The sequence below is a fragment of the Propithecus coquereli genome, unplaced genomic scaffold (assembly GCF_000956105.1).
Source record: "Propithecus coquereli isolate 6110/MARCELLA unplaced genomic scaffold, Pcoq_1.0 Scaffold145, whole genome shotgun sequence".
Classification (NCBI taxonomy): Eukaryota; Metazoa; Chordata; class Mammalia; order Primates; family Indriidae; genus Propithecus; species Propithecus coquereli.
The window spans coordinates 391529-405427 of record NW_012138858.1 but is presented as its reverse complement, the minus strand read 5'-3'; the positions used below and the strand labels follow the sequence as shown (position 1 = coordinate 405427).

At 41.7% G+C, this 13899-nt stretch overlaps 2 protein-coding genes across 3 annotated transcripts in view; one reads left to right on the top strand and one right to left on the bottom strand.

Moving 5' to 3' along the window:
- ASAP2 (ArfGAP with SH3 domain, ankyrin repeat and PH domain 2) overlaps positions 1 to 4998 on the top strand; it is a 193468-nt gene extending 188470 nt beyond the window's left edge. The window contains exons 27-28 of one of the 2 annotated variants that reach the window (XM_012639955.1): positions 197 to 319; positions 2530 to 4998. In XM_012639955.1, the coding sequence (XP_012495409.1) occupies positions 197 to 319; positions 2530 to 2604 (198 nt within the window). In that variant the 3' untranslated portion in view covers positions 2605 to 4998. The remainder of the gene's footprint in view (positions 1 to 196; positions 320 to 2529) is intronic. The other variant, XM_012639956.1, reaches the window with a different exon arrangement.
- A 440-nt stretch (positions 4999 to 5438) lies between these two features.
- ITGB1BP1 (integrin beta 1 binding protein 1) overlaps positions 5439 to 13899 on the bottom strand; it is a 13263-nt gene continuing 4802 nt past the window's right edge. The window contains exons 3-6 of the mRNA XM_012639952.1: positions 9242 to 9378; positions 6999 to 7091; positions 6300 to 6449; positions 5439 to 5712 (exon numbers count right to left, since the gene is read on the bottom strand). Coding sequence (XP_012495406.1) covers positions 5641 to 5712; positions 6300 to 6449; positions 6999 to 7091; positions 9242 to 9378 — 452 coding nt within the window. The 3' untranslated portion in view covers positions 5439 to 5640. The remainder of the gene's footprint in view (positions 5713 to 6299; positions 6450 to 6998; positions 7092 to 9241; positions 9379 to 13899) is intronic.

Genomic DNA, 13899 nt, shown 5'->3' with positions numbered 1-13899 from the left:
CTGCTGGGCTGGCAGCTTCCCCGTTCTCTCCCGGCTCCCGAGCTGCACTGACCTGCCCCGCTGTGGCATCTGTGGGCTTCCCAGGCCCAGGCCCGGGACTCCCGAGACCAGCTGGACCAGAGGGGTCCGGTTCTCTGCCCCAGGAGATTTGGCCTCCTGCCACACTGACCTATGCCCCTCTCCTCTCCTGACACAGACCAAGTTGAAGCCCAAGCGGGTCAAAGCGCTCTATAACTGTGTGGCCGACAACCCAGACGAGCTGACCTTCTCCGAGGGTGATGTGATCATCGTGGACGGGGAGGAGGACCAGGAGTGGTGGGTGAGTCGGGGTTGGGCCCGGGAGGGTCCCCGGGGGCTGAGCCGCATCCCTGCCCACCTGGCTGGACAGACCTGCTCACAGGTGAGGTTCTCCCAGTCTGAGCAGTCCAGTCCTGGTGCCACTGCTCAGTCCTCAGGCCACCAGCCACTCTGCCCCTTAGCTTCCTCAGGTGTCTCTTCCTCCGTGGACACCCACTATGAGCAGGCCTGATTATTCCCCAGGGTGGCTTCCTCCCTCATTTAGGGTGGGCAGGCCACGTGGGCTGCAGCTCATTTGAGGGCCTGGAATGAGACCCCTTCATTCCAAGGCCTCGAGTTTCTCTGCCTTCACCTGCCATTGCTGGATTAGTGGAGTCCGGTGTCTAGAAAGGGAGCTGACCTGGAGGGCAGAGTCCCGGGCACTGGTCTGGTGCTGATGCGAGCTGGGGGCTGCTCAGGCATCCAGCTGGGCTCCGGAGCAAGATGAGTGCTGGGGTTCCCCTGGCGACCCTAAGAATTCAGACTCAGCCACTTAACAGTCTAGTGGCCTGGGACAGGTTGCTTTTATCTTTAAGCTTTAGTGGCATCATCTGTGAGAGGGAGTGTACGCACAGCACTGTGGGAGGATGATGCGGCGAGCACGCTCTGAGAGGCAGCTGTCTCCAGTGAGGGTTGTAGGGTTCACCGACTTGAGTGAAGCAGGTGCGCGAGGCACTGGGCAGCGTCTGCCGCACGCTGCGTACGAGTGGCCCAGCCCTGCAGACGGGGCCCAGCTAGCGCGTAGCTCAACTGACGACTCAGGCAGGACTTAGGGAAACTGCTCTGCTTTGCCAAGTGCGAGGAGTTTGCATCCTGCCCCTAGCAGAGCTTCCACCTGTTTAAACTGTGAGCTCTTAGCCTGCAGAGGTTTTGTGAACTCACAGGGCCTTGCAGCACTGCTTTTGGCCTGGATTCACCAATCTTTCCTGTGGCTTCATTTCCCCTTGAGGGATTAGAAAGTGCCTGTGGGCTAGGAGCCCCCGCAGCCGTCAGCGCGCAGTAGGGCAGGCCCAGAAGGGGCCGCAGCGCCTGGGCTCCTGGTTCCAGCAAGGAGACAGTGCCTGGCTGCACAGAGGTTATGAGGACCCGAACTTGCTACAACCAGCCAGACCCCCCTGGTTGGCAGAAGTGGGGCTGGCCTGGCTCCCACACCGCTACAGTTCCCTGTGGGGTGGGGGGGCTCCGATTTGACAACGGGCTTAGCCATATGGAAAATGCCTAACTGTTCATTTGCCTAACTATGGAAGTTACAGAAAGGTATGAAGAAGAAAGTAAATGTTGCCCATAATCACGGCCCCCCCAACCGCCCCCCACCCCCCAAAAAAGCCAACCATTTATATTTTGGCAATTTTTAGGCTTTTATTTGCCTACATAGTTTACGTTTTTTTTTTTTTTGAGACAGAGTCTCACTCTGTTGCCCTGGCTAGAGTGAGTGCCGTGGCGTCAGCCTAGCTCACAGCAACCTCAAACTCCTGGGCTCAAGCAATCCTCCTGCCTCAGCCTCCCGAGTAGCTGGGACTACAGGCATGTGCCACCATGCCTGGCTAATTTTTTCTATATATATATTTTTTTAGTTGTCCAGATCATTTCTTTCTATTTTTTAGTAGAGATGGAATCTCGCTCTTGCTCAGGCTGGTCTCGAACTCCTGACCTTGAGCGATCCACCCGCCTCGGCCTCCCAGAGTGCTAGGATTACAGGCATGAGCCACCACCACGCTCGGCCTGTTTACATTGTTGAGATCATGTTTGGATGTAATTTATATAATTTATATAATTTACCCAGATTTATTGAAGCCTTCTACACATGCTAGACTAAACTCAAATGGAGCCAATTCACACCTTTCTGCGACTGTGCATTTCACAAACTTAGGAGTTTCTTCATTCATTGAAAAAAAAGCAGGTGGGGAGTGGCAGTCAGATAGCTGACCTGGGTGCCCCGGGACTGCAGGCCCAGACGGGGGTGTCTGAGACACGCCTGGTAGGAGTTCCTCGCACAGAGGAGGCGTGCCCTGTTGGAAATGTGAGTGAAGAAAAAAGGAAAAAATAGTTTAGATGTTTTACCTAAGTAATTCTTTGTCAGAAGAGATTCTTCTGAACAAATCTCTTTTTTTCCACGAAATGCTACATGTAATGCCCTTCAAAGTTACCAACATTTGGAATTTTTACAATAACCTAAACTTCTATTCATTCTAGATCGGCCACATTGATGGAGATCCCAGTCGTAAAGGAGCATTCCCTGTATCATTTGTGCACTTTATTGCCGACTAAATTGCTACTGAACAAAAGCATTTCCTATAACAGTTACGTTCCTGTTTCATTATTGGTACCAAAACTCTTGCCAGATATAACCAGTTTCATGAATTGTACGGTAACCCATTTTCTCTAATACTACTGTTCTGTTTTTAAAACTCAAAGGCAATTTTTACACATAAATGGTTTTTTATAATTTGTGGTTTTCATAAAACATTGTTATGCTTTTATTAGGAAAAACTAAGTTTCCTAAAAGGTGAACTGAAAAGTTATTTTAACTATATAATCAAGATCCTGCATCTATAGAATTAGTAAACCTAAAAATGTTTGAACTAAGAGTATTAGAAGTAAATTCTTCTTGCTTTCCTTGGCCCAATTCTGGAGTTGATGATCTTTTTGCACAATTATTATTTTAAAATAGGAAGCCAGTAAACTGCTGCTTCAGAAGTCCATAGCTCAGGCCTGGACTTTCAATAAAATGTTACCAGTTCACCTTTTAAAGACAGGTATTCCTTTGTAACCCATCCAATGTTTATTTAAAGCAACTTGGAAATTTACACGTTAGCGGTGTACTTTCTAGCCCTAATTTGTGAGGTTGCAGCTATCATATTCTGCATGTGTGTATAACCTGTTGTTGTGAACAATCATACTTAACAAAACTACTGATGGTTTATTACAACATATGATGATTGCAGTTAATTCAGTTCCAGGTTATATAAAACTGCATTTCCTGAATTTGGTTAAAAACTAAGGATGATGGATTGCAAAACAGTTCTTTAAATTAGTTTATATGCTTTAGGTGTTTTGGAATTTGCCTTCCTAACTTCCTTAACCACACAGAAATCAACTGTACACAGAATTCTGTGGTGCAGACCACGATATATTAACATATCACCCGCTGTTTCTTGTTGAGTGTACCACTGCCTTCCCTTCCTAGCCCACGAGAATGTTTACTCAGTTTATAGTGTCTTGTATTTATATAATATTACAACAGGAATGGTAGTTATACTGTCTTAAAATTTAATCTGTCCATCTGTTTATAATCAAGAGCATATCAGAAATCTATAGGTCCCAAGTAATAAAATATTCCCAAACATCCCAGTTTTTACTATTTAGGGCCATCATATCATTCTTAAGCTACTTGGGGCGGGAGTGGGGGGATTAGGTTGTATACTATAAAATCAAAACTCATTACTTTAATGAAATTGACTGTCATACCTCTATTTAGTAATTGTGACCGTAAGATTCATAGTAGGAATATTGGAAATTTTGGCACTCTTTGAGAATAGGCATATAATGCCCACTTGGACTTTTAACAAAAGTAAAGGAATAAATTTAAGTATAGGCTTGGAAAGTGAGGAAACAATGCTATTACTGCATTTGTCATGATGGTACATTTGATTGAAGCAGCCTGTCTGTAGTATGCAAGACTCTTGTAAGTGTAGAGTTGTTTTTTTTTTTTTTCTTCTTGGCATTATACTTTTTGTTGCTATTATAAAAGAAAACAGAACAAACTGGAATCTTTTATGATGTTGTATAGCAATTGCTTTTTGCCTTTCAAAGTTTCGGGTAAAAATGTGTTAGATCTGTAATTAAAGTCTTTTCTTTAAAGCACTACATCTATTTTCACTAATTGTTAATTTCTCTTGTTTGAACCCTTCATTTAGTTAATTTTCTCATAGGTTCAAGAAAGTAAACATATTTTGCACAGTGCACTTACTCTAACGATCCTCTGCATCTGTCTTATAGTCAGCCTCGTGACTACCTGGTGCCAGCTACATAAGGAATAGTTGATTCATGTCAGCATTTGAACTCCAGTCCCAATCTATTCTGTCAGGTTCACTGGTACATAAATATTTAGGAAATATTTTTCCAGTCCACAATTTGGTGGTGCTATTGTGCAGTAATTAATAGTACTCTTGCCAGAGGAAAAATTACATTAACTTCCCTGCTAATATCCTTTCTTAGTTATTTGCTCTTTGCAAATTAAAAAAAAAAAGCATCTGAGAGAAAGGAAAACATTGTAGATATCTATTTATATTTAAAGTTTACGTTTCATGAACTTGAGCTGCAGGATTCTGGCATTTTGCATGCCATTTGCCATCAGATCTGACTTCTAGGGATGATGACTGAAATCTGTGCACAGACTAATAGTTACTGTGTGACGTGTCAAGGGGTGGTAACAATATGCAGCTTAGAATGCTATTTTGAGATGTATGATATTCAATTCATTCACTCGATTACTTTGGTCTAGTTGCAGCGCAACTGTATATATTGTATAACCTAAATTGATTCTTATTTTCATTGTCCTTAATGCAGTGATTTATAATTAGAGCATGTTTAATAAGTTTACTCTTCTTGTTAACTAGTCATTTGACTGGAAAAAAATAAAATACTTTTAAATGGACATGGTTTAATGTTTTTAATCTTTAAAGTGTTGTATATTAAGTCCTTTTTTTAAAAAAAAGTATACTCACATACTGTACATGAGATCCCTTAAATATCAGTTACTTGTGGCATGAGCAGTTATCTTTTAAGGTTCTCTTAACTCTGAGATGAACATTGTGATTTACTAGCGTGTGATCTTGACAACACGCTTTTGAAAAGTTGGCAATATCACTGTCCCACACCAGCATGAATCCAGGTCCCCAGTCCAAACCTCTGACTCACTGGAGTTCCAAGCCAGTAATGTCACCTCACTGGGAAGCTGCTACGGAACACATTCATTAGTCTTCCTCAGACAGGTCCTCAATATTCACTGAGTGGACTTTTGTGACACTTAGGTGTTAAGCTTATTTCTGTTTGAAAATGACAAATGTTTCTTTTTTTATCCCAGAAAGTAGATGACTTCATTGAGAGTAAACTCACTGTATGATACAACACATTTTAATATAAAAACAAATGATCGCTTTTATATGTTGCGTGTTCTTCAGAAAATCTAGAGCAAGGGCTCACTGCGTATTTCCGTAACAGTTCAGCATTACAGATTGAAAACAACTGTTGAGAAAACAGCCGAACTTCCAGATGAAGTTGACTTCCATTTGATTGCAGAATTCAAGATTTCTCAGATGTTAATACTGAGTCAAAAGCAGTGGATAAAACTTTGCAAATTGCTTGTGCTTGTTCCTACAGTATGTGAAAAGATACAATAAGAACAGTGTTCATAAATCTCTTCCTGAACTTAATTTGACCAGCAAAGGCATAAGCCTGACCCTCTTGATGCTTCTCCTAAATCTACACAGCAGCAGTTTGGGGCGCCATCTACACTGCCTAGATCGGTGGACCCGTGCTGTGGGCTCCCTTGCATATGGGCCCTTTGGCTTTCCTTCGGTGAAGAGCATACACAGTAAATGCACAGATCCTGCAGCCTGTGAGAAGGATGCTGAGTCAGCGAGGACAACAACAAACAGAAATGGAGGGAGCCTCTGGCCCATGAAGGACACACCACTTTTCCTCCACAAGTTTACCCTAAACCTTTAAATCCAGGCACAAGTGAGTGCTACTACTGGGCCTAATAGAAATAGCTCACAACCTGCACTAAGTCTGGACAGCTGGCAGACCTAGAGCCTAATATTCATTCATTACTATTGGTCAGGTATTGGATACATAGTGGATAGCATTTCTTCAGCCTTTGAAAAGAATGTAAGTCGTCTCTGGGTTTTGCCACTTGACTTGATGAATAGGAAACTAACCAAGGTAACTTAAAGTCTCACCAAGCTGTTGCACTGATAAACCCACAGGCTGTATTCTTCATTGCTTGCATCTGTGGTCTTCAGAGCCAATAAGCTTTTTCCTGCCCCCAGACCATCATCATAACACACCATCCGGATGATTAAATATAGAGCATGCCTGTGCAAAACATCCTGCAGAAATCAGGAAAATTTCAAAAAGATCATGACTATTTTAAATGTTTCTCAGTTCTTATAACACACATCTTTGCAAGCAGATTGTATTGTGAGGCTTTAAACAGCATATCCCTGGATCTGGCAGAAAGTAGCTATATAGGTTTCTCACCCCAAGAGATGTTCCAATATGATCCGTTATGGGGCAATTTGCCTTCGGGATCACACCTTCCTCCTTAAATCCCAGAAAGACAGGAGTGGGGTGATCTAAACTTACTAACTTTGTCTCTGCCCACCTTCCAAGCTGACAGCTGCTCTTGACTGATGTGGGGTCTTAAGTTGAAAATGCATTAGAAACCATCAGTGGGGGCTTGTGTAGGCCCTACCTACACAGGAGGTGCCCTATTCACCGTAACAAACTGGTCACGTTTGAGACCAGCTGCCAGGAACGTTTACAAACCAACCACTCTGCAAACAGGAGCAAACCTAATTGTAAGTGGGCTCTTAATGGCCTGAATTCCCTTTTACCTAAAAGAGATTTTTTTTCCCTTAATAAATTATATTACTTACATACTGATCTGATGTTGATACTTTTATACCATACTTGGAAACGCCCATAATAAATTCTTCCTCCAGAGGAACAAAAGGCAACTTTCCATCTTGCTTTAAAGTAAAAATAAATCACATGATAAACATTAAAATTATGTTACGGTCTTAAGTGTGATTAGTCACATTTAGTATCTGGCCATCACAAACCCAAAACCCTTTCAAGAATGTGGGGTACACGTTAGCTGGGCAAGAATTTCTCTCCAAAGAGACAGAAGAAAATTACCTCCCCCCTCTTTTTGACAGCCCACAGATCTGAGCAAAGTCCAGACCCATCCACTTCATGCGTATTTCTATCCCTTTGTCTTGGACTGGTGTTACCCATAATTACAAGTATCTGAGATACTTCTCACAGATCCTGGTGAGGTTAAAATATTTACATTAGAAGAATAAAGGTCTGTATTGCAATTCAGAAATACTCAAAGCTTATACTAGTGTCAGCACATGGACTGATCAGGAAGCAAGGCTGCAGGAACCATTTTTCTCAGTCATCCTGTGTCCGACCCAGACGGGAAGACGTGTCTGGTTATCTCCAGGACTTGGGGCTTTGGGCTGGCAGATGCTGCTGATGAGCGGTTACTCGGCTCACAAAAACATTAATCAGTATTTTTGTTATTCTGAGTAAAACAGCAGGTAAGACCTGATGGTTTCCCTAGTAGATTATCTAGTTTTATGTCCTAAATCAGAATACTGCCTAATTTGTCTCCTAAAATAAATAAGAAACTATTGGCAATCAGTAGATGTTCCATATTGTAAATGTTTTTGTGGAACCATTTGCCTGTGTTAAAGAAATTATGGTAAATAAGCCACATCCAAATACCTTAATTCTCGGGTCCTCACAATGTTGTAAGTACCCTCTTACCAATCATTCTCACAGTAAGTTTAAAGCAATTCCAAGAATCAAAATCCAGGATAATAGTAATGCTATCGTCAATAATGGAATTTGAACAAGCAAAAATTCTACGGTGATGTGAGAAATTTAAATTGTTGTAGGAATGAACATAATCCTAGTGTATTTTTGAGGGGAAACATTATTAGTAATCTTTCAGTACAATACTTAGATTAGCTGTTGCTTATACAGTAAGTCCTCAGCATCACTCACAGGTTCTTGGAAATTACTACTTTAAGCTAAACGATGTATATAATGAAACCAATTCTTTTTCTTATCAGCATTGTAATGAAAGGACCCTGAATAATGAGTTATTTGAGGACCTGCTGTAAGTCGTTTCATGTAAAGTCACAGTTTGCAAGAACCTGTTGACAATGTCAAGTGAAGACTTACTGTACTTTGTTAGAATGACTTTATATTCTAAACTAAATGCTGGGATACTAACTGTATTAGTCCAGACTACCAAGAGTTCTCTGTTAAATGGTAAATTAGATTCACTGATTTCATTGAAACAGAAGTTAACTTCCATTACTTTCTCAAAGATATGAGACATATTTAATGGTCTCATTCTCCATGATTTAAGAGATTGTATGTTCTTAAGGTTAACTAACACACTGAACAGATGAAGGACTCTTTCCACCACGGTAATATCCCTTTGTTAAGGAACACGTAAAAATGGAGTTTCATTTTCTAGAAACTCCGGAAGCAATTTACTAACTGTACGATTAGTCCTTTGGCTCATCCATTTCCACCGTGGCAAGGGGACAGACCTTAGAATATTTTAGGCACCAACTTTACACTTGTGATTTATCTTAATTTTCATTCATGATGATTTCTTTATTTTTTATCATCTTGACCTGGATTTATTTTTGAAACCCACCTCACCTTGATTCTTGTTAGAAACAGGTATGTATAAACAAACACGTTAGGTCAACATCACTATGAATTAGATTAAGAGATGAAACAAGTTCAATGAAGATATAGTAAGGTTTTCCCAGATTGTCTTAAAAGAAAAACCTCTGGAATGTAACCTGTCACTACAATCAGCCCCATAAAAAAGTAAAAAGTACTATGTTTAAAGGAAGGAACAGTGTCTGCGTTCCTGTGCGGCTCAGTCCCTAAGACACCTGTACCGCCGAGGAGCACAGAGCTCAGTAAATACTTGTAACAGTGATGAAATCGTGGCTTCAGGGTAAGATAGCACAGTGCCATCCAGTGGGCCTGAAAGAGCAAACATCTTTCTCCAAAGCCAGGACTTTACAGAATCTCAACCAGAGGCTTTAAATCGGAATTTTTTTCCATTTTTTTTTTTTTTTACCTGGGCAACATCTATATAATTTATCAGGTCTAGTGGCCCTTCCAGACATTTTCCCTCAGAGAGTTTCAGCTTCTCAATGGCACCAACATATTTTATTCGAAATTCTGCACAGGTATCTGAATTATTGTTGCTTTGTCCTAGAGATGAAAGAAAAATTACGATGGTAAGACTTCAAAAGAAATACCTGCATTACGGGTATCCTCAGTCCCTTCCCAAATAAAGACGAGACTGTGTCATTAGAACATAACCTTTAATTACAAATTTTTATAATGCGCAATTTTTTGATGTAATGAGAACAAACTTAAAATTCCACTAACCTTTTTCCTCAGTGACTCACAATATACTAAATGTACAAAGGTCTCAATAATAGGAATGAATTGATAACCTTCATTTCAGAACAAATGGGAGAAAAGTCTACTAGAGAATGATTACCTTTACAGTGCACAACGATACTGAATTAGTTTTTGGTTCCTGCCCCCTCGTCACCATGTTAACTTTCTTTCCTGACTGAGGAAGCCTGCTCTTCCTCTACCATTCAGCCCAAAAAGACCACACAATTTTTTTTTAATGTAGATGGAATAATGCTAGGCAGGAAGTCCCGTAACAGATGGCAACAAGTTGAAGAACTGTGTGTGCTATAAAATCTAGCCAATACAAAAACTACCACAAACTACCCACCATATTAAGGAAATACTTTGTGATTACTTTTAGCTTATTTATATAATGAAAAGATATCCACATCTTTAATATTTTAAAGGCATCTGGAAATCAAGATAATGGACTTAATGCTACAACATTCTCTTTATAGATTAATGATCCTGAAGGGAAAAGTAGGATTTTCGGCAAGAAAATGAGTATAGTATATTTCTAGTTAGTCATCAGCTATTTATGGAGCTTGGGTTGAAGCCACTTTTTGATTTCTAAGGACCTAGTAATTTCAGGCAGCTGCATAAATGTTGCAAGGATCTGTGACAGATGCTCCCCTTAATTACTTGTGTTCCTTGTGGTCGTGAGCAAGTGTATCTCGGGGTACTTTGGGGTAAATGGCTCCTTAACCCTTTAATCACCAAGACATTTGTCCTCTTCCCCATAAACAACATAAGTCTAATATAATTCACCCTCTGCCACCCCATTTCTTAAAAAGCTATTTGAAACTTCTAAATTATTGCCCACAATGTTTTCAAACATTTTTACTCTAGAACCCATTAACCATTTTGCTGGAGTGCCTGAGCTAACCTCCAAGCCGATGGTTTTCACTAACAAGCCACACCCCCAACCCACGTCCCACCAAATCTTGGCCCGTTTCTAAACTCTTGTCAAAAGTGGCAGAGGAGAGGAAGAAAACCGCGAATGCATGAGAACTCATTGTGTGACACTGGTGAAACTATACAAGCATAAGCAAAAAGGCTTAGACAAGAAATGATCCAATCCTCGTATGTACCTGAGCTTTTGGTAGAATCTGTATCAAGGCTGGCCACAGTGCTGGATCGGGAAAGACCCCCAAGGCTAGAATCTACAGACTGAGAAATAAAAAAACAGATAAACAAAAAGCATGCGCATAATAAGAAGCTTCTCTGAAGTTCACTACCAAACCCATTGAAGTTACTTGTGATGGCTGAGCTGACACATACAAAAGCAGGTCAGTCATTCAGGAAGGTTGACTGCAACAGATTTTTCTAAAGACAAATTCTGTAGCAAACTTCAAAGAAACACATAGTCCCAACTGCTCTTCCCATAACGCAATATTGGATAAATGGGGCAGCAATATTCTTAGTCCAAATCTAAGTCATTTTCTCCACCTCCTCACAAGATGCCTTATATTAATATCCCTTGTGAAAATCTACACCTTGCTTTCACTTTCTTTCCTCTGAACCCAAACCAACCATGTGCAGAAAGCCAGGCAGGGACTATTACCCTTATTTAATAAATGAGGAAAGAGACCAGAGACATTAAATGAGATTTACCCAAGGTCACATCTAGTAAATAACCTCAGAACTCAAACCTAGATCTCCTAATTCCTAACCCAGTGCTTCCGCAATGATTCTAACTAGTAAGCGGCCCACAGCAGTAATTCAGAGGCTACCTGGCAGACCAGGGCGTCACTGGCAATGTGAACTGCAATGAAAATCAACAAAACTGCTAAGCGAAATACAAAGAATCACATATGCAAGTGGAGTTTGTTCTACAGAACTATACTCTCAATGTGCTTAATTTCCTTAGAAATAACATTCTGTGCAAACTCTTGATTCAAAAAATGAGTTACTTTTTGCAACTTAAATCAAAATTAAATTTTCTAAAAGTACAGTCAGAAGTTTAAGAAGTGAACCAAAGATGAATGCAAAAATACATCAAGTCTTAAGTATGTTTCTTCCCTTTTTCAATAATTGGACTTCTTGGAATACAATCTAAAATGAGAACAAGCTGTATGCACTAAGATACTATGTGCAGTACTGGAAAATTGGACACAGACTAAACATTCAATGGGCAGGAGGGAGGGGGAGTTGGAATTAAGATGCTATTACAAATTCAGACTGGCTCCTGGGATGTGCACAGCTCCTGAATGGAGGAACAGTCCACCAGGAAAACAGCAGTACCTCGTGACCTCTGAATAGGAGAACAGGAAGGAAGAAACTGATCTATTTTCCCCATGTTCAAAATATTAAACAACAAAAGCTTACATCATCCTAAAACACAAATCTACAGTTGCAACTTTGCTTAAAAATCACACAGCGTTCCCCTATCTCTTCAGAATAAGATCCTCACCCCCGGCATGGTGTACCACGGCCTCTTCTGCACTCCCAGGCCCCTGCCCAACTCGGGTGCCTGAGCTGGGTCACCAGCCACATGCCAAGCCATTAGTCAGGTCCTGGTAGGAATCATAAAATGGAGGGTCTGGTCCTGGCTCTGCAGTAGCAGGCCTTGAAGTCTCCACCTGTTTTCTAATGCAGAAAACAAGAGATTGGGCCGGATCACCCATTCCCCTCTGGGGTCCGCACACTTAAGGCTATGAAAGCAGCAGCAGGGAGGTTCTGTTTGTGTTGACTAGCTCCAAGAGTTCAAAAATTTTAAAGAAAATGGTTAATTTCTAAGACTGCACAGGATTCCTAAATTGTCAAGTTTCTGTGCTTTTGGCTAGACGTCCATCCACTCAGCTGTGGTAACATTGCTTACCCTGCCCTGACTGGACATTCTGCACGGCAGTCCCGTGCAGAATTATTATTAAATAATAATAAATCAATTATTTAAAATAAATCAACATCTCTCTCTCTCTAGGATATAAACATATGCTACCAGTTCTGTTTCTCTGGAGAACCCCAAATAATACAACTTCCTTCACGATTTCAGCCCTAAAATCTCCCCATTCTCTGCATTATTCAAGTAATACTTGTCATTACACCACACAACTTCACATTTGCTTGGTTACTAACTGTGTCTGGACTATCTCCTGTTTATTGTGAAATCATGTCCCAAACGGTATCTGCATCCAGGTGGAAATACCTGGAAGGATCAGTTTTCTCCTCTTCCCACAGCACCCGGGACAGTGCTAAGCACCACAGACAAACATTAACAGGTATTAACCCACACGCCGAACAGCTAGATCATTGGTGGCACCTGCTACCCCAAATGTTTCTACGCCTACCAGCAAGGTCAGGAGAGAGAAGTATGTGAAAGTGATTTCTCCTTTATAAAGCACGTCAGCCAACTGTTGTTATTTTAAGGGTTTAAGCTTGATTCCTCTTTATCTCATACTCCACAACCAATCTATCAACACGGCCTGTGACTGCTCCTCTCGAAATCGCTCTAGAACCTGAGCTCTCCTCACCTTCCTCCACGCCCCGTCCGAGCCCTAATCTCTCTCTCAGGTGATTCCAGCACCCTCCCAACTGCTCTCTCTGCTCCTGCCCTGGCCCTGCTTTTAGTGGCCAAAGTGACCCCAGTTAAACTTACATAAGATTCTGTCACTGCCGTGCCCCAAACACCCTGATGCTCCCCTTCTTACACAGGGTAAAAGCCCTGGGCTTCCTGGGCCGACAAGGCCCCTGCCCCCCGCCCACCCCAGTCATGCTGGTCTCCCCTCAGTCCCTCAGACACTCGGGCACCCCGCTCCTCTGGGCCTTTGCTCTTGCTCTCTCCTCTCCCTGAACCGCTCTCCCCCGGATCTCATCACGGCTCCCACTCTCCTTCTGGGCCCTGCTCAAATGCCACCTAGGGAATACACGCTCCCTGCCCAGGCTGTTTGAAACTGCATCACTCCCAACCTCCCACCCTTCCCCATTCCTACAATTTCTTCCTCCCATGTTAGTTTGCACCGCCTGACATTTTATATTTCACTTATGTATTCATTATTTCCTCCCCCAGCTGGAATGTGAGCTCTGTGAGCCCAGGGATTTTATTTTCTTCCCTAACTGCTCTATTTCCTGCACCTAAAACAGAGCTTGGCACCTAGGAGTGCTCAATAAATACACACGGAATGAATAGTTCTCATATGTCATTGTCCAGGAGGTGGAAAAGAATGTTATTCTTCTAAACACCAACAAAATTGGTGTCAAAAACCTAAAATTCCTAGAACAAATATAATTCAGCTATCATCTTTATAATCTTTTTTTAAAATTTAATTTTAATTTTATTCTTCTAAACACCAACAAAATTGGTGTCAA